The 20,149-nt window shown below is 50.1% G+C and overlaps 1 protein-coding gene across 1 annotated transcript in view; it reads left to right on the forward strand.

The window, feature by feature from the left end:
* MACF1 (microtubule actin crosslinking factor 1) overlaps positions 1-19,890 on the forward strand; it is a 121,835-nt gene extending 101,945 nt beyond the window's left edge. Inside the window, 26 exon segments of the mRNA XM_030464250.1 lie at positions 757-879; positions 985-1,086; positions 1,562-1,663; positions 1,771-1,944; positions 2,051-2,206; positions 2,364-2,561; positions 2,884-3,012; positions 3,317-3,490; positions 4,309-4,464; positions 4,584-4,790; positions 4,912-5,031; positions 5,168-5,337; positions 5,503-5,662; positions 5,868-6,062; positions 6,582-6,710; positions 6,992-7,135; positions 7,263-7,451; positions 7,797-7,914; positions 8,353-8,516; positions 9,641-9,803; positions 9,965-10,119; positions 10,362-10,436; positions 13,179-13,296; positions 14,438-14,649; positions 17,117-17,240; positions 18,350-19,890. Coding sequence (XP_030320110.1) covers positions 757-879; positions 985-1,086; positions 1,562-1,663; positions 1,771-1,944; positions 2,051-2,206; positions 2,364-2,561; positions 2,884-3,012; positions 3,317-3,490; positions 4,309-4,464; positions 4,584-4,790; positions 4,912-5,031; positions 5,168-5,337; positions 5,503-5,662; positions 5,868-6,062; positions 6,582-6,710; positions 6,992-7,135; positions 7,263-7,451; positions 7,797-7,914; positions 8,353-8,516; positions 9,641-9,803; positions 9,965-10,119; positions 10,362-10,436; positions 13,179-13,296; positions 14,438-14,649; positions 17,117-17,240; positions 18,350-18,606 — 4,014 coding nt within the window. The 3' untranslated portion in view covers positions 18,607-19,890.
* Positions 19,891-20,149: the final 259 nt, after the last annotated feature.

Raw genomic sequence — 20,149 nt, forward strand, 5'->3', positions numbered from 1 at the left:
GCTCCCTCCCCACCACCTCCACTCTCCCTTCCAGGCAAGGAAATGATGCTTAAAACACTTTCTCTGCTCCTGTTTTGGGAAGCTCCTCAAGCGTGCGGTCAGCGTTTTGTGCCCACTTGTTTTGTGTGATGTGGAGACTTGCATGGTGCTGCTCTCAGCCTCAGCAGAGGTGTCTGGAGTGGGAAGTGTATATTTAGATTTTGGTCAGACTAGGGATAATTGTGAAGCTGGGTGAGCTTGGATTTGTGTGTTGTTTCAACTAAGGGGTGAAATCCTCTTCAGGTGGATTTGACTTGACTCAGACCTTGAGGAACAGGGATGCTTCTTTATGTTTTCCTAAGTTTGTCCTTGCCCTTTTTATAACCATCCTCACTTGGGTTTGTGACTTTGGAGTCTCAAAACCTAGTTCTTCTGTTGACAAAACCCTCCTGTAAACAGCACATCTCTTGTAAACAACCTCTTCAGCAAGGCACTCCAGCCTAAATACAGATGTTCTTATTTTAGTCCCCCCCACCAGCAGCAGCATTGCCACAGCCACCAGACGTGGCAGCAAACCAGTTTGGCGGTGGCAATGCTGGTGAGCAGGCTGGCCATCTGCTCCCTGCAGGACCTGGTCCTGGTTTCAGTGTTTTGGCCAGGTGGCAGGACACCAGAGCAGGAAGGTTCTCCATGCTGCAGCCCTCCTGTTCATGGGGTGATTTTGGAACATAATAAATCATAACAACCATTTGTTTTTCGTCACTGTGTTGTACACAGACTATTAAAGAAGAGACGGATGGGTTGCATGAAGAGCTGGAGTTCATCCGACTCCTTGGAACTGATTTAATTTTTGCCTGTGGTGAAACTGAGAAACCAGAAGTGAAAAAGAGCATTGATGAGGTAGGCAAGGCAGCAGCCTCTCCTTCTGGTAACATCGGGTAGGAGCAAGTGGAAACTCTGGTAGAAAAGCCTAACGAATTTTGTGGGCAATCCTGTGTTCCGCAGATGAACAGCGCCTGGGAAAATCTGAACAAAATGTGGAAGGAGAGGCTTGAAAAGCTGGAGGAAGCCATGCAGTCAGCTGTGCAGTACCAAGATACACTTCAAGTAAGGGGCAGGGCTGTTTGTGTGGAGTGGGTAGACCTTGGGAACACCACTGTGGGTCTTCCCTTGGAGGTGTATTGTAGTCTGCAGAAAACATCTGAGTGAGTGGTAGGAGGCTCTGTTAGAGCCTGAGCTCAATGACCAGCTCTGAGGAAGAGCAGGTGGACCATAGAATCATAGAATGCCAGGTTGGAGGGATCTCAAGGATCATCTGGTCCAACCTTGTTAGATGGGAACACAGTTTAGGTGAGACAGCCCAGCACCTGGTCAAGCTGAGCCTTAAAAGTGTCCAGTGCTGGGGAATCCACCATTTCCCTGGGGAGCTTGTTGCAATGAATATTTGGTTGAGTTTGTCTTCCCAAATTGCTCTCCGTTTCTGGATGAAGCAGCAGGATGACACTTATCCTGTGTCCCTGAGGGGCTGCAGGGAGGACACAGCGGGGTGTTCCTGTGCTCATGGTGTCCATTCTCATTCCAGGCCATGTTTGACTGGCTGGATAATGCTGTGATCAAACTCTGCAACATGTCTCCTGTTGGCACTGACCTCGGCACGGTGAAGGAGCAAATGAATGAGATGAAGGTACGTGAGTGAAGTGGGACCTGTTCTCCAGCCCCTGCTCTGCATCTCAGAGTTAGTTCTCCAGTGATTCATTTTTGTTCTGGTTTTTGTCCTGCTTGTTTTGGCAGGAGTTTAAGATGGAGGTTTACCAGCAGCAGATTGAGATGGAAAAGCTTAATCACCAAGGTGAACTGATGCTAAAAAAAGCCACAGATGAGACAGACAGAGACATCATAAAGGAACCACTGACAGAGCTGAAACATCTCTGGGAGAATTTGGGCGAGAAAATTGCTCACAGACAGGTAGAGAGAAGATCTGGGCACTCAAAAGCACTGGGTTGAAACTCACTGGGGTGTTCCCTTCCTTCTTGACTTAAACTTTCCTTTTCCCATCTCTGTCCTTGTCCAGCATAAGTTAGAAGCTGCTCTCCTGGCCCTTGGCCAGTTCCAGCATGCATTGGCAGAGCTGATGGCCTGGCTGACCCACACTGAGGAGCTGCTGGACGCCCAAAAACCCATCAGTGGAGACCCAAAAGTCATCGAGGTTGAACTCGCAAAGCATCACGTGAGTGTTGCCACTCCAGGTCCTGTTTCAGCCCATTCCTGGGGCAGGAGTTAATTTCTCCTGATGGGTTTGAGTTGGTTCAAGTCCAGGAGAACAGGAAGGGATGAACTGGGGGGTTGTAGAGAGGTGTCCAACGTTTGCCCAACACATCTCCTAGGTGCTGAAGAACGATGTCCTGGCCCACCAAGCAACTGTGGAGACAGTGAACAAAGCTGGCAACGAGCTCCTGGAGTCGAGTGCAGGGGATGATGCCAGCAGCCTGAGAAACCGCCTGGAGAAGCTGAACTCCTGCTGGGAGTCAGTGCTGCAGAAAACGGAGGAGAGGGAGCAGCAGCTGCAGTCCACCCTCCAGCAGGTCAGGGAGAAACCTCAGGGATACCACCCCTGTACCACAGAGAGCTGCCGAGAGGCCACTGCCCTCATCGCTCTGGGGGGAAATGATGGGGAAAAGAATTAGGGAGACACTTTTATGCAAGTTTTTCATTTAGCTTTGTCCTAGAGTGATTCAGTGCCTGCCCAGGTGCACAACAGTGACCAGGCACATGCTGGAGATGCCATGGACCTGTCCAGCCCTGCCTCTTGAGCTGGTTTTGAAGCAGAGGCAGCGTTAACCCTGGCGTGGGATCAATGGTGGGTGATGTCATCTGATCTGGAGCCCATTCTGTGTTCCTCAACAGGCTCAGGGTTTCCATGGTGAGATTGAAGACTTTCTCCTATGGCTAACGAGGATGGAGAGCCAATTGTCAGCATCAAAACCCACAGGAGGTCTGCCAGAAACTGCCCGGGAGCAACTCAATGCCCACATGGTAATTTCTTAGGAGAGCTGTTTTTTTTTTTAATGCTTTTAATTTAGCAAGCTCCTTGCTGTCAGATGGCACCATCAAAACTTCTCCCTTCTGTATCTGGTGGGAAGAAGAGTACTTCTCTGGTTTCTTATGGATGATTTTGCACTTGCTGCCTGGAGACATCATGGTGCTTCAGCCACCTTTCTATGCTGTCACTTTGCCTGCCCCGAACCTAATTTTCTTGTCACCCTGAGTCTCAACAAGCCATGGGGCCCCTCTCCAAGTTCTTTCTTTGTCTAACACCTGGGTGGTACCTCCCTTGCAGGAGCTCTACAGCCAGCTCAAAGCCAAGGAGGATGTCTACAGCCAGCTGCTGGCCAAGGGGCGTCTGATGCTGCTGAACCGCGATGACTCCGGCTCTGGCTCCAAGACGGAGCAGAGTGTGGCACTTCTGGAGCAGAAATGGTGTTTGGTCAGCACCAAAATGGAGGAGAGAAAGGTAGTGTTGGGCTCCACCCTTGCCCCGTGAGCTGGGCTGACAGTGCTTGCTCCATACTTTTCTCCTCTGCTTTCCCAGGGGGAAGAAGCTGGTCAGGGCTGGAGAGGAAGCGTGGGGTTGTTTTTTTTAACAACCTCTCCTGCACAAATTGAATTTGGTTTTCAGATTGGGCTGTCTGAGCATCAAGATGTTGGGATTTTTTTCTTCCAGATAGTCATCAGAGTTGGTTAAATCACAACAGCAAATGAGACTAAAATTGCACTTTGGGTTAATTTAGAGGAGAGGTTTGATGAAACCTCCCGCAGCTGTGAAAGGCAGGCTTTGTTGGGTCTCTGTGAGACAGCAGGCCAACTCCTCCTCGGAGCTGCCTCCATCCCAAGCTTTTGCCTGGTGATGAGATAAAACAAGGCCCACAGTGGCCTCAGCCCAGAATAAATTTGCGGGGCTGCAGCTGTTACCATCGAAATATCATCCACCTCTTTCACCCAGCCACGCTCCCCACGGCCACCCCTGCCTCAGGAAGCGGAGGGTGAGGCAGCTGCTGGTGTGCCCATGAAGGTCTCCCTTTTCAGGGGCCATTCTTGTTTTGAAAGAAAGCGGTGGCTTTCACTGGAACCCCTCAGCTTTGGTAAACAAGTCGCGTTCCCAGGCCGCGGCAATGAGGTTCCTGTTGGAGGGCATTGCAGCAGGGACACAAAGGCTGCTTCTGTCTGCGAAACTGCCCGATCCGGAGCTCTCACCATCCGTGTTTTGTTTTGTTTTGTTTTGTTTTGTTTTTTATCCCCCCCCCTCTCTCCTCTCCCTCCCCGCTGTGGCAGGCGAAACTGGAGGAAGCTCTGGCCCTGGCCACGGACTTCCAGAACTCTCTTCAGGACTTCATCAACTGGCTCACACTGGCTGAGCAGAGCCTGAACATCGCGCCCCCGCCCAGCCTCATCCTCAATGCGGTCTTGGCCCAGATTGATGAGCACAAGGTACCAGCACCCTGAGCACCCAACGGCTCCCCGGGATGGAGGAGCAAGGGTGGCACTTCATCTCCCCTGCACCCATCCAGCTCTCCTTGCAGCTGTGAGGACATCTTTGCTGTTTGCAGGTGTTCGCCAACGAAGTCAATGCTCATCGGGATCAGATCATCGAGCTGGATCAAACTGGAAACCAGCTGAAGTTTCTTAGTCAAAAGCAGGATGTGGTGTTGATCAAGAACCTGCTGGTGAGCGTCCAGTCCCGCTGGGAGAAGGTTGTCCAGCGCTCAGTGGAGAGAGGACGAGCTCTTGATGATGCCAGGAAGCGAGCCAAGCAGGTGAAGGGTGCAGTAGACCTCAGAGGATTGTCAGACTTGAGAGACAGGAGGTCCCAAAACCAAAAGTAGACTGGGGACACCACCAGGGTTAAGTTTCAGACTGCCTCCTTTTTCTTTGCAGTTCCATGAAGCTTGGAAGAAACTGATTGATTGGTTGGAGGATGCAGAGAATCACCTGGATTCAGAGCTGGAGATCTCCAATGATCCTGACAAAATCAAGCTCCAGCTCTCCAAACACAAGGTAGAGCTTTGCCGATGCAAGACTGGTGCTGGACACTGGGGTGAAGAATGCTTGGATGGGAGGGAGAGCAGGTTATCATCTCTGCTGTCAGATCAGGCTTTCTGACACAGTTTTGTTTTCTCTCGCTGGTTCCCAGGAGTTCCAGAAGACACTGGGGGGGAAGCAGCCTGTGTATGACACCACCATCAGAACAGGCAGAGCCCTCAAAGAAAAAGCCTTGCTTCAAGATGACACTCAAAAGCTGGACAATTTACTGGGAGAAGTCCGGGATAAGTGGGACACAGTGTGTGGCAAATCAGTGGAAAGGTAAGACCAGCCCCAGTGTTGTCTTATTAGAGCTTGTTTGCTGAGGACCTGTCAAAGTGGAGATCAGGAGGAGGTGATTTAATATGGTGGTTGGGGGAGATCACTGGGACATGACAGAGGAGGTGATTTTATTCATGGAAGTTCACTGGAATGTTTTTTTTCCAGGCAGCACAAGCTGGAAGAAGCCCTCCTGTTCTCTGGCCAGTTCATGGATGCTCTGCAGGCCTTGGTGGACTGGCTCTACAAGGTGGAACCTCAGTTAGCTGAAGACCAGCCTGTCCATGGTGACCTGGATCTGGTCATGAACCTGATGGATGCTCACAAGGTGAAAGCACCTTTGCCAGCTCTTCGCTGGGTCATGAGTGGGGCTTGCTTTCCCAAGAGCTAAGGAATGGAGGAGTCAGAATTGGTGCCTTCCTGCAGATCTTTGTGATTTTTGGTGGACAAGGAGGGCAAAGCCAGGCAAACAAGTGGGAAACAACCTGCTGGGATTGACTGGCCCACTCATCCTCTGCCCTTTCTCCATTCAGGTCTTCCAGAAGGAGCTGGGGAAGCGCACAGGGACGGTCCAGGTGCTCAAGCGCTCCGGCCGGGAGCTCATTGAGAACAGCAGGGATGACACCACCTGGGTGAAGGTGCAGCTGCAGGAGCTGAGCAACCGGTGGGACACGGTGTGCAAGCTGTCTGTGTCCAAACAAACCCGTCTGGAACAGGCCTTGAAGCAGGTGAGCAGAAAACAATGGGTGGAAATGATCTTGAGGAGCTTTGCTGAGCTCCAGGTTGGTGCCAGGAGGTCAACACCAACCTCGGAGAAGAGGTATTGCTCAGGGAGTGACCTTCTGGCTGAACAGAACCCACCAGCCTTGAAAACTACAGAGCAGTGGGTTGAGGTCAGGAACCCTTTCTTTTCCCCAAAGGAGAGCCAATAAAGGCTGATGTGAAAGAGGAGGCTGAAAAGATCTCACTGGTGCGCACAGCAGGACCCAGATCCTGTCCAGATGGGTCCAGAGAGACCCAGATCTCAGATAGAAATCCAAAAAGTCAAAAACTTCAGTAAATTTTATGTCAAGTCATCCACTTACAGAATAAACTGCCCAGATGGCAGGTTGGGCTGGTTTGAAAAATATCAAGTCCTTCAGTGCAGCTGATGCCTTTCCATAATGTCTTTTTCAAGTCCTCTTTGGCCCTTGGTCTCTCAGCAGTGAGGAGGAGGAGGGCTAAGCCTTCTGCTTTTGTTGCTGCAGGCAGAGGAGTTCCGGGCAGCCGTGCACATGCTGCTGGAGTGGCTCTCTGAAGCTGAGCAGTCCCTGCGCTTTCGGGGAGCCCTTCCCGATGACACCGAGGCCCTGCAGTCCCTCATCGACACCCACAAGGTAGCAGGGGAGCATTGAAACACAACCCCAGCTGAATTTGGGTGGGGGGAGAAGATTGCAGAAGGCTTTGTTTTGTAGAATGGTTTGGGCTGGAAGGGACCTTAAAGATCATCCAGTTTCAGTCCACCTCCCACCAGCCCAGGGTGCTCCAAGCCCCATCCAACCTGACCTTCAACACTGCCAGGGATGAGGCAGCTACAGCTCTCTGGGCAACATGGGCCAGGGGCTCACCATCCTCACAGTGAAGAATGTCTTCCTGATACCTAACTTGGGCTTTTCAGGAGTTCATGAAGAAAGTGGAGGAGAAGAGAGTGGATGTGAACTCAGCAGTGGGCATGGGGGAGGTCATCCTGGCTGCCTGCCACCCCGACTGCATCACCACTATCAAACACTGGATCACCATCATCCGAGCCAGATTTGAGGAGGTGAGTCCAATGGGCTTTATTCCAGGCTGGTGGGGAGAGGAGGTGGTGGACACTGCCACCAGGGCTGGCATGTGGTGTTGGCAGGTTTCCCACCCTGGGCTAATGCTCATCTCTGTGTTACCAACAGGTTCTCACATGGGCAAAACAGCACCAGCAGAGACTGGAGTCAGCACTCTCCGAGCTGGTGGCAAATGCAGAGCTTCTGGAAGAACTCCTGGCATGGATCCAGTGGGCTGAGACAACCCTGATCCAGCGGGACCAGGAGCCCATGCCCCAAAATATTGAGCAGGTCAAAGGCCTCATCTGTGAACACCAGGTGAGACCAGTGCTGAACACAGCGGGCACTCAGGAGAGGGGAGGGGGGATATTCCTGCCCCTCTATGGGGGAGGCATTGACTTCTCTTGGAAGTCCCTATGAAAACAGCTTCTGACCCAACCAGAGCTGTCACCAGGGAACAAAGCCAGTCCAGGGATGAACTCCCGCATTTCCAGATCCAAGCCAGTGCTGGGCATGAACTTGACCATTGAGCTCCCACCACCAGTGCTTGATGCTCCCATCTCCTCTATGGGCTTGGCATGTCCCAGCAAGGACGTGGAGCACCAGGAGACTTGAAACCATCTTGAAACTGCAAATTCCCTTTTCCTTTCTATCTTTTGACAGTCCTTTATGGAGGAGATGACACGGAAGCAACCAGATGTGGACCGGGTCACCAAGACTTACAAGAGGAAAGCTACTGAGCCCCCCCATGGGCCTTTCATTGAGAAGTCTCGCAGCAGCAGTACGTCTCTGCTCCATCCTCAGGCTAGGATGGGAGGAAATTAAACACCTTGAAAACTAATTAACTCTGATTATCAATCACAGAGGCATCCTGCCTCTAAAGCCACCAGGAAGGGGGTGAAAATATGCAGGAGTGGAAAATCCAGGTGGCATGTGCCAAAATACCTGCATGAGAGTGGGTTGGGCCTGGGGGAGCTTGTGCACTTCTTCCCTTCCTGTCTGCACTTGCTTTGTCAGGAGCTTTTTTGGGGGGGTTTAGTGGTTTTTTAAGCCAGTGGCTGTTATGAGTTCTTGAGGGGGGGCTGTAGAGCCATCCATCACCCCATCCTCCTACCTGGGGACAGTAGGTCCCTTTGACAACACAAAACATGTTTCATCGCTGCTCTCCACCAAAACCATCCAGACCACCTCAACCAATTTCTTTTTTTTTTTTTTCCAGGAAAATCCTTGAGTCAACCCACACCTCCCAGTATGCCCATTATCTCCCAGTCAGAAACCAAGAACCCCCGGATCAACCAGCTCTCTGCTCGCTGGCAGCAGGTCTGGCTCCTGGCCCTGGAGCGGCAGAGGAAGCTCAATGATGCCCTGGACAGGCTGGAGGAGGTAACAACCCCTGGGTGTTTGGGACAAGGCTGGAGGAAGGTGCCAGAGGGGGAGGTTGATGGCTGGAGAGAAGCATTTTAAATTACTGCTGCCTCTGGAATTGCCCTTGCAGACCCTCGCTGCTGCTTTTGGGGGAAAAAAATGGCAAAAGAAAAGAAGAACTCCTAAAATATTAGGGCTAAAGTACCTGCTGTAGCTTACTACTACCTCTGTAGTGGGTTTCTGGGGCATTAAAGAGAGCCAGGCCTGCTTTACTCCTAGTAATTAGTTTAACAAATATTGTCTATATCTTTTCCAAACATCTAATGTAATTTTTGTTTTTATTTACGCTTAACAAAGCAGCTATGCCCAGAAGTGAGTGGTTTTTTTGTTTTGTTTTTTGTTGCTTTTGCTGTAGGTCAGTTCAGTTTCTATGTATTATAAATGTTTTTTCTTTGTTGCTTTCAACTCCCAAGAATGTGTAAGGGGGTGGTGGAGGGGCGTGAAAGATAAGGACACTAAAAATTGTTGTGTTATTTTGCTGAGAGCTGCTTTAGGTGGTGGGGTTGTGAGGGTCCTTTTTCGGGGGGGATAAAAAGGATTTTAGTGTAAGTTGGAGGGCGAGTAGCTCAGCAGAGCTGCAGGGCTGGAGTTTGCAGAGCTGAGCTGTGCCTCAGCCTGGAAGATTGAGCAAGAAAATCCCATTTCAACTGCTAATATTAAAAGGGAGAGGGAGGATGTATATATAAAATGCTCCCAGTGATGGGAATTCCTCCCTGGCTAGTTGTAAGGGAAAATTTGGGGTGAGGAAGCATCCCCAAACACCCAAGCAGAGCTGGGGATGTGTGTCTGTGCAGTAGCTGGTATCTCCACCTGTGTGTCTGTCCAGCACCCTGGGGATGCTGCATCCCATGTCCGTGGTGCCGTGCTGGCTGCGCTGTCTGTCCTTCTGGTCCTGAGGGGCCATTTGAGGAAAAAAAAAAACCCTCATTAACGGGATTAATCTGGGATAAACCCAGATTAATCTTCCCAGCAGGGTGGGCTGTGGGACTTTTAGCACCAGGAGCTTGGGTGTGGGTGGCTGAGGGTGCTGCTGGTTCGGGGCTGTGTTTTTTTCCCCAGCTGACTTACTGGTTTTCTTCCAGTTGAAGGAGTTTGCAAACTTTGACTTTGACATCTGGAGGAAGAAATACATGCGCTGGATGAACCACAAGAAATCCCGTGTCATGGACTTCTTCCGACGCATCGACAAAGACCAGGATGGGAAGATCACCCGGCAGGAGTTCATTGATGGCATCCTGGCCTCCAGTAAGTCCCTGTTTGTTGCTGAAATGAGCTTGGAGGACAGCCACCTCGTTGTGACAAGCTTGTCCTTCCTCCAGGACCAAGCTGCAGACCGTGCCCTGACATCTCCCCAGCTCTGATGACTGAGGTCCCTGCATTGGTTGCTCATTTCTCTCTCCTTCCAGAGTTCCCCACCACCAAGCTGGAGATGACAGCAGTGGCTGACATCTTTGACCGTGATGGTGATGGCTACATTGATTACTATGAGTTTGTGGCTGCTCTCCATCCCAACAAGGATGCCTATCGCCCCACCACTGATGCTGACAAGATCGAGGATGAGGTAGAACACCAAAAGACCTGGGGGCTGGAGGGTGGGGTGTGGTTCCCACTGTGGGTTGGCAGCAGGGAAGACAAAAAGAAATGAAAAAGTATTGTGGTGATGCCGAGTTAAAATAATGGGTTGGGAGCACCAGCACCTACTGTGTTTTTGAAGGAAGTGTGGTGTGATACCCAGGCAGTGCCTTATAATTGGTGGAGCCTCCCAGAATCCCGGTCCCTCACCTCTCTCCTTGGTGATGACAGGTCACCAGGCAAGTGGCCCAGTGCAAGTGTGCCAAGAGATTCCAAGTGGAGCAGATCGGAGAGAACAAATACCGGGTAAGGCAGAGGGGTCCAACCACTCCCCCAGCAGCACAAATCCTGCTCCCCCTTCCCACCGAGGGGGGAGACACCCCCTGGGTGCCAAGCCTGGGGTGGGGAGAACCCTGGGGCGAGATGGAGACCTCGGGACATGGCTGAGCTGTGTTTGCTCAGTGCTGTCCTTGGCCCCAGGGCGTTACCTGAATGGGGAGAACATAAGTGTCCCTGTTCTGGGGACTGCCCACTCCCTCACACGAGGCTTTCACTGCCCCGCCAGCTGCCCTTGAATTTTTCCTGGGTGGATGAGTGTGTACCTTACGCCTGTGTTTTTCTTAGCTGGCTCCTGAGAAGGAAAAAAAAAAAAGAGAATAATTTCCTTAAAGAATCTCTTTGTAACTGGGCTGCCTGTTTATGTTTCAAACGGGTCACCGAGGTGAGCGGAGCTGCCAGCAGAGCTCTGCTTGGGGATGATGGGGAGGAGCTGAGCTGCAGCATTTCTGTGTCGCCCCCCCTTTAAGGCTGCACCAGCCCCCTGAGCTTCTACCTTCCACCCAAACAACCCCCCTCAGATTTCTAGCAGTTTACAGTTTTCATGATGATTGCACTGTTAATCCCATAAATGTTTTTTCTTGTTTTTCTTTTCCCCTCCTCTTCCTCTCGACTTTTCCTTCTCTTTCCCCCCCCCCATCCCCTCTCCCTCCACATCTCCTCTTCCCTCCATAGTTCTTCCTCGGCAACCAGGTACAGTTTGCCTTGCAATGCTGTCTCTCACCTCTTTTGTGGGCTTGGGGTGTTTTTTTGGTTACAAATGTAGCTTTGTGTGTTGGGGATGCTGCTCCATCCTTTGGTGGTGCGGGAGGATGTGATCTGTGAGCGCTGCTCAGCAGAGCCTGGGACAGAGAAAGGGCCTGAGCCTCGTGGGGGTGCACCCAAAAAAGAAAAAAAAAGTGCATTGAGCAGAAAAAAGGGGAAAAAATCATGCAAAAAGCAGGATTTGACAAAAATTGAGAGATTTTTCTCTCCCTGGCTCCTTTCTTATATACACTGAGGATGATGATGGTCCTGTCTTGGTGATAACCAGCCCAGACAAAGTCCCAGGGGTACAGCTGCCTGTGCCAGGCTCTGGTGGCTTTGGGTTGCAACTACTGTGCAGTGAGAATGCTAAGCCCCATAGGTAATGATAACTAAACCCTCATCCCTGCTACACCCATTGAGTAACTCCTAACTGGAGCAAGGCTCATGAGACCTGCATGTGTCCCTGCTACTGGTGTGACCTGAGCAGTGCCAGCTGGCTCTGGGGCCAGAGCTCTTCTTTTAGTGGGACTGGAGCCTCACAGATCCCTATGATGCCCCCACTCTAACAGAAAAACAGATTTTTTTTCACGTGGAATGATGGTGTCCTATCAAAAAGGAACAAACTTAGATGGCCAAAGTGGACAGATGCAAGAGAGCTCTGGCTTCTCGTTTTGACAGTAATTCCAGAAAAATTGTCAACTGAAAAATCATGTCTGTGTGGCAGAAGAAATGAGAACTGGCTTGTCTCTGGTTGTCTCCAGAACTGGCTCTTGAAGCCACCCTAGGTAGTGCCAGGGTATTGGGAAGGCAGCTCCCTGCCAGCACCGTGGCCATGCTATCTCTTTCACCACCACGATGGGACAAGCACATTTTGGTAGGACCCTAAACCAGGGAGACCCATTAGGTCCAGGGTCTCATGTCCCCATGGGAAAAGGAGGGTTGGGAGATACTGCCACCTCCTGCCCCTCTCTTCCATGACCCATCTCAGGGTGGCTTTTCACACTGTTTTCATTTAATCTTTCAGGTTTTGCATTCTAACCCACCTAAGGGAAAATATTGCTGCTTTTTAGAATTTTTTAATCATTCTGAAAATGGTTTTGCTTGCAAAAGTTCTTCTTGTCTTCTTATCATAGACGAGATGGATGCAGAGCTGCTCCATCCAAGCCAGGTTCCTGGTGTCCCACACCGGCTCTGCCAAATTCCCAGTGCCTGAACTTGGCTCTCCAGGAGTTTTAGGGGAGCTTTGAAAACCTGACACATGCTTCTGAATCTGGGTGCACTTGTTTGAAATTTCCAAAGGGCTTTCAAAATCACTAATGAACATTGCAATCACTAATCACCATCACCATGGGATCCCCATCTGGATTCCCGGCACTCTGCCCTCACCGAAACATCCTCACCAGCTGACGGCTGCAGCAGGGGTTTTCTGGCTTGTGGGGTCAAGTCTGAGGCTGGGTGAAAAACCCCTGGACTTCAGACTTGAGGAGAGGAGACATTTCTTCTCTCAGCAGGGCCACAGCATTGCTTTGCATCTCAGAATCTGCCAGCTCTATTCCAGGTGGGCTGCACCAGGAGGGTTAGAGCAGTGCCAAGCTTCTGTTTCCTTCCTAACAAAAGAAAAAAAAAAAAGTTCTGGCTGAGCAAACCCATCCGAAAAACAAATTCTCATTTGCTGCTCAAAAAAAAAAAAAAAATCTCAAATTTTAAAGTAAAAAGGATTTGGGTAATTTCATCACCTCAAACCCACGCAGCAAAAAAACCTCCCGTAACTTGGCACTAACCCGGACTTACTCCAGAAGAACCTTTCTGGAGAGTCCTTAGAAGCATTTGATAGACCAAGAAAAGCATTTTGGGACCTCACAGAACCTTTCCAATAGCTTTGCCCTGGTGCAGCCAGCTGCCTCAAGGGGCTGAGGGTCCCTCTTTGTGTCCCTGGGATCTGACCTTGGCTCCTTGGCTCCGCAGTTCGGTGACTCCCAGCAGCTGCGCTTGGTCCGGATCCTGCGCAGCACGGTCATGGTGCGGGTCGGCGGGGGCTGGATGGCCCTGGATGAGTTTTTGGTGAAGAATGATCCTTGCAGAGGTAAGGCAACGCTGGGGGGGGGTTCTACAAGCAGGGGGCTTCTTGGCCACTGGAGTGGGAGGTGGAGAGCTTGCCCGCTGGGACTGTGGATGGCCAGATGGTCCCGGGGTGGGTCTGGGTTATCCATGTAATGGGTGGGAGGTGGAGGAAATGGATCCAAAGCAAACCCAGAACCTATAATGGCATTTAAGGTGCATCTCTCTGCCTGTTTTGCAGAGCTTAGCTCTGTGCTTCATGTGTCCCCATCTCACTGGGGTCTCTGAGATGTTAATTGCTTCTGGTCTGTCTTCAGGCTGCTGTCTTGATTGTTCCTTGCTCCAGCTGTTGGGTGTTTTACAGGCTGTGCCACTTGTTCCAGGGAACCCTTAGGGTTTTCCTGCTCCCCCAGCCTTCCCCATTCATGCTTTGCCTTGGCTGTTTTACAGCACAAACATCAAAATTCTTGCCATCCCTTGGTTATCTCAGCATGGTGCTTCCCTTGGCTCTCTACTCTGTACTGTGTTGACTCAAAAGTTACTCCAGTGTCCTGCAGGGCTCAGTCCATGCTCAGTCCATGGTTGATGCCCTGGGTGTAAAACACATTGCTGTTCGTCAGCTGGTCCACAGACCTTCTCTCTCTGCTTGCTTGCCCCTTGCTTGCCCCCCCACCCGTCACAAGCTCCAGCTCTCTAAGGCATTTGGATGAAAAGTTTAAAGTTGGCTTTTAATGAGTGGTGGTCACTTCTGTCTCTCCTTTCCCCCAAAATTGTTGAAGAGCTGCCCAGAGCTGTGAGTGAACAGAATCATGACCCTTCAAAGCTGCTTGTACTATTTTTGAGCTTTGTTAAAGCTGACAACTCCTGCTGTGGTAACACACCATGATTAGAGGCCATCAGGTTTGTTTTCCCCAAGACACTAGGGAATCACAGCACTCCCAGGGTGAATTCAGGGGCCTTGGGCACCTTTTAATCAGACAATTTTTTAAAGAGCAGAGGTGGTGAGGGTAGAGGAAGAGAGCTGAGAGAGTCTTGCTGCTATCTGCTCACCCTCAGAGTTGGGCTTTGGTATCCGTTGTAGGACACATGCTCAGTCTCCTCGGAACCTCCTAATGCTGTTGAGAAGCTGAAAATGAACCTCAGGTCTTCTTTTTCCCCCCTTCCAGCACGAGGACGGACCAACCTTGAACTCCGGGAGAAATTTATCTTACCAGAGGGGGCCTCCCAAGGAATGACTCCCTTCCGATCACGAGGACGGAGATCGAAACCATCCTCCCGGGCGGCTTCCCCGACACGATCCAGTTCCAGTGCCAGCCAGAGCAACCACAGCTGTGCCTCCATGCCATCCTCTCCTGCAACGCCAGCCAGTGGAGCCAAGGTGGGGTTCACATGGGAAGCCTTCTGCTTTCCTCTCCTTTAGAAACCACTGCCTTCCCACCCTGTCCCTGCGAGATGAGGATCACCAGGAGGTGTCTGGAGGAGGAAGGTTTGGGGATCAGGTGTTTGATGGTTTCTAGGTGATGTTCATGGTGTCTGCAGGAAGAACCCTGCTGCCCACGCTGGGTGGGTGGGATGGGACAGGTTTACAGCCCAAGCTGGGTGTTCAGGGGTCCCTGCAAGAGGGTCCCCAGCTCTCGCCGTGCAGCTGAAGGCTCGTGGTCCCCAAGCAGGACTGTGCCACAGCCGTGGTGTCCAGCTGGCCTGAGGGAAGACACCATCACCCATCATCTTTCCTACTGCATCGCTGGCCCATGCATGTTTTATTTCATCATCTGTTTGGATTTTTTTTTTCCCTTTATTTCAATTTATATATTTACATTTGGTTCCTGTTTCATTTTAGTGCTGTTTCCCCCCCCCATTCCAGATACTTTTCCATTTCTTTTTTTTTTTTTTTTCTTTTTTTTTTTTCACTCACTCCCCCTTCTCCCCCCTTGGATTTTCCATTTCACAGACTCCACATCACTTCTCTCGATGTTATGACAAACCCTGGTTGATAAACAGTAAAGCCAGCACCCCCCTGAGGGGATTCGATTATTCCGACTTCCAGCTCTTGAGCACCGAGGTAGAGTATGGTCTGGCAGCCCCGAGGACCTGCGGACAGGCCCGGAGACCTCCTGCTCCCTTGCCTGTTTTAATGCTTTCCTCGTGGTAGAGCAGAGCTTGTTAGCACCGCTGACGCCCTGGCTGTTAGTGTTTTTCATGGGTTTCTAACTCGGATTGACTCAAAACACCAACTTCCAGCAAAGCACAACGGTTCGCGGATCCCGTCGAACCTTTTTCCAACCAAGGGAGAACCTGCATTTATCCTCCCTGTGCTTTACAAATTTCCCAAGCTTTCAGTAGCTGTTTTTTAAGCCCACCTTGGGCTTTTCCCACTTGAAATCCAGCAGCCGAGTTGAGACCTGAAAATCAGCTACAGCTCATGCAGAGTAACCAAGCCAGCCAAGCGCGTGTCCCCGTCACCGGGTGGTGTGGCCGGCACTGCCACTGCCTCCACCCTCCCGAGAGGATGAATTCAGGCTGAGATGTTTTGATCTCCTGAAAGTTTCAGCCTCCTTGTGATTTATTTATTTTTTTCCTAACCTTGTGAACCCAGTGAGGAGAAATCCCCAGGGCGGGGGGGGAGCTCGGTGATGTGCTGATGCTGGTTGGCAAGGCGGCTGCGTCTTGCTGGGCGCTGCTTTCACATGGAAAAAAAAGGGATTCTTTAAAATCATCATCAGGTCAGGAGCACTCCCCACCTGCCCTATATCGCCTGCTTGCTGCTGTCAGTGTGTTTAGAAATAGGATCGAGGACGAGAATGGAAATCTCTGATGATGACAGTGGTGCCTTCACAATCACAAATTCATGGATTTTAATTCCCCTCGCACACAGTGGGGGACCCACTGCTGGGTGCCCCCTTCCCACCGCTGCAGCTCCAGTTTCCTCATGGCTTAATACTTCTAAGTTTCAAAAAAATCACACAAAAAAAAGTGGAGGAAAACCCCTCCAGCTATTGCTTTAAAGCTTTCTAAATTTGGGAAATAGCCTCAGGTATGACTGTCCATCTCTGTGGGGCTGCAGGGATTCCTCCCCATGCCCCAGGGGACACCCTGGGCAGCCACGTTCCTGCAGCACTGCCCCGACCCCAGAGCTTTGGTTGGGGTCTAGAAACTGGAGCTGCCCTTTCTGGCTAGATCCAGATGCTGTCACCCTGCAGCACCTCCTTCCCCTTTGCTTTCTCTCACTGCAGTGGGAGCAGAGCTGCCTCTCATGCTGCTTTCCCACCCCCCATCTGTGTTTGTGACATCTTAAAGGTCAGGGGAAAGCCCCGTTTCAGGACGCAGCCAATTCACCATGCTTTGTGCCCCTGGACATGGCTGGTGCTCTTCAAAATCTGCCCTTGGGTGATGGGATGCTCAGACCATCACCCTGCACTGATACCTCCTGCCAAGGGGATCCAGTTCATCAGCCCCTTGTATATGACCTTCCCAAACAGTCCTGAGCTGCAAAATCTTGATTTTTGCAAGATTTCCCACTCTCTTTGGGGAGCTTCTAAGCCCAGATGATGCTGACGTCCTCCAAACAGAGAGCAGTTTTGCTTTTGTTTTTTTTTTTTCCAAACACTTCTAGATAGCTAAGGATGAGCAGCACATCAACTGCCCTCACCCTCCAAATTGTCTCTTTTTTCTTTTTTAATAACTGCTTCTGGAACGACAGCTTGTCTTCTCCTTGACCATTAAGATGTGTTCCTCAATGTCCAAGTCTGATTTTTTTGCTGAGGAACAGATCTCAGATGTGCTTTTGGCCTGATATGACCCAGGTGACACCTAAAAGTTGTTCTGTGTGTGCTTCCCCCCCCCAGGTGACCCCCTCAGCCAGCAGCAAGCTGAAACGACCCACCTTCCACTCCAGCAGGACCTCCCTGGCTGGGGACACCAGTAACAGCTCCTCACCAGTCTCTACAGGTGCCAAAACCAGTCGGGCAGGTAAGTGAGTGCACAGCCCCGAAACCTCCTGCTGTGGCTCTTCCCATTTGGTTACCTTAATTGCCAGAGAAAATATTAAATATCTGGGGAGCCACCAGCCTGTTGGGGTCCCTGCCTGAGAGAAGGGGACACTGCAGTGGTTTTGCAGTGCCAGGGCTCATGGCTACTGCCTTAAAAGATGGGGAAGGAATCAGTCCTAGCTGAGCACCCCCTGGTTCAGGGGTTCTGGGTGGGTGGGAACAGCCATAGCAGTGCTGGGGATTTGGGTGCTGGTTGGTGTGGGGATGGGGAGGAATAATCCTCCTCCTCTTCCTTCTCCTTTTTCCTCCTTTTTTCCTTCTCACCTCCCTTTTCCTTCTTTTTTTCTCATTTTTTCTTTTTTTTTTTTTCCCATGTTGCCTCCTCCTTTTCCTCTTTACTCTCTTTTTTCCTCCTCTTTTTCCCTTATTTCCCCTCTTATCTCCTTTTCCCCCTTTTTTTCTTTCTCCCTCTTTTCCTCCTGTTGCCCGTCTTTCCTCTTCTTTTTCTCCCTATTTCCCTCCTTCTTTTCCCCTTTTTTCTTCTCCTTCCCCCTCCTTTTTTCTTCCTCTTTCCCACCTTTCTTTCCTCTTTCTCCCCTCTTTCTCCTCCTTTCCCTCTCCTTTGTTCTTCCTCTTTTCTTCCCCTTTTTTCTTCTCCTTCCCCTCTCCTTTTCCTCTTTCCTTCACTCTCCTTTTTCCTCCTCTTTTTCCCCTATTTCCCTTCTTATCTCCTTTTCCCCGTCTTTTCCTCCTGTTTCCCCTTCTTTCCTCCTTTTTCTCCCTATTTCCCCTTTTTTCTTCTCCTTTCCCTCTCCTTTTTTCTTCCTCTTTTCCACCTTTCTTTCCTCTTTCTCCACCCCTTTCCTCCTCCTTTCCCTCTCCTTTTTTCTTCCTCTTTTCCTCCTCCTTCCCCCCCTTCCTTCCTTCCTCCTCTTCCCCTCCCCTTCCCCTCCAATCCTCCTCCCTTACTTTCTCCTCCTTTTTCCCTTTTCTCCCCCCTTTTTCCTCCCCCTTTGTTCTCCCTCCCTCCCTCCCTCCTCCCTCCCTCCCTCCCCTTTTCCTCACCCCTCTTTGCCCTTCCTTTTCCAGATCCCAAGAAATCTGCCAGCCGCCCCCCGAGCCGGGCTGGGAGCCGGGCCGGGAGCCGGGCCAGCAGCCGCCGGGGCAGCGACGCCTCCGATTTCGATCTCCTGGAAACTCAATCGGTCTGTTCGGACACCTCGGAGAGCAGCACGGCCGGAGGGCAGGGAGGTTCCCGCCGAGGGATGGCCAAACCTTCCAAAATCCCAACCATGTCCAAGAAGACAACCACTGCCACCCCAAAAACTCCAGGCCCTAAAAGATAATACTGTAACCCCCACCCCGACATACACACACAAGACACCCCCCCTCTACCTGAAAGGAAGCAAAAACCCAACCTGTGTCCAGTTTTTAATCCTGCTACGTACATTGGATGTATATTTATTCTAAATGGGAGAAACTATATTGTTAAAAGTGTAAAAGAAAAGTTGTGTTATGAAGCTGCCTTACTTGGTTTTTTTGGGGGGGGTTTTGGCTTTTGGGTTTTTTTGGTTTTGGTTTTTTTTTTTTTTCCTTTTTTGTAAGTTACTATTTTTCATGTGAATATTTATGTAGATAAAAATTGCCTCTCGGTGACCCTTGTTAAGAGGGGCCTGGAAAACCGAAATATGGGAGAACAAAAAAAAAAAAAAAGGAAAAAAAAAAAAAAAAAAAACCACAAAACAAACAAACAAACAAACAAAAAAAAAAGGTCAAGATGTGAAAGTGTAAAGAAAAACTAAAATATAAATAGGATTTCTGCGCGGTGCAGGGTGCGAACCTGCTTTATCTTTTAGGATTGTTTCCTAAATGCATCTTTATAAACTTAACTTGCTGTCTCAGCAAGGTAAATTATATTTAAAAGCAAAGACCTGAATCCTGCAGTGTTCAAGGAACTCTCTTTTTGTAAATCACAGATTACCTCAACCAGAGAAACTTGAGGTGAGGGGACTTGGGGCTTCTGTTTCCATTTTTTTAAAGCTATGTGGTTTTACCTGAAGCAAGCCGAGTTTGACTGAATAAAATTTGCACACACTACAGCAAAGGTGATGACAATTGCTGTCTTGAAAAATACTGTCCCGACAACTTTGTTGTTTTCTTTTTTAAAGAACAAACACGTGGGCTTGGGGAGGGGGTTCATGCTGGTGAGGTTGTGGGTTTGGAGCACTCTGAGACATCTCTTAGTGGTTGTGGGTCCTATAAAGGAGAAAATCCTTCTGGATTGATGGCCTGAGAGACCAACCTGAGGTGTTTTTTCCCCAATCACTGTTTATCTCCATCTCTCTTTTTTTTTCCTATTTATTATTTAACTGGTCATTCCACTTTCACCCAGGCTGATGCCACCTCTGCTCCTAAAAGAAATCTGGAGTTTAAACACACACACAGCCTCTTGTCCTTGAAATGAGTCTCACCAGCACACTTGCCACAAATCCTGTCTCACTTTTGTACACTCTTGTTTTATTTTTCTTTGTAATAAAATCAAACTTGACCAAGTGACCAGGAGACGGGCTGGGGGAAAGGGCTCTCCAGAGCTCAAATATTTATTAAATATTTTGCTCCTCTCCGGCTCTGACCATGTTGCTGTGTGATTCTCTCAATTGGTTGAAATTGAGGCAAAACCTGAAGCTCTACCAATGAATTGTTTAAAAAAAATACAGACACGTTTTTGTATTAAAATTGCTTGCAGTAATAAACAATCTTGCCTCCTACTTTATTCCACAGTTTTAGCTTTTTACTTACGGTAGCTCACCTGTTCATCCCAGGTGAGGAGGCAATGGTTGTTGTGCTGGCCACGGTGTCTGCACCCAGAGTTCTTGGCTGAACAGGGCA

Source organism: Calypte anna, chromosome 23 (genome assembly GCF_003957555.1).
Source record: "Calypte anna isolate BGI_N300 chromosome 23, bCalAnn1_v1.p, whole genome shotgun sequence".
Taxonomy (NCBI): domain Eukaryota; kingdom Metazoa; phylum Chordata; class Aves; order Apodiformes; family Trochilidae; genus Calypte; species Calypte anna.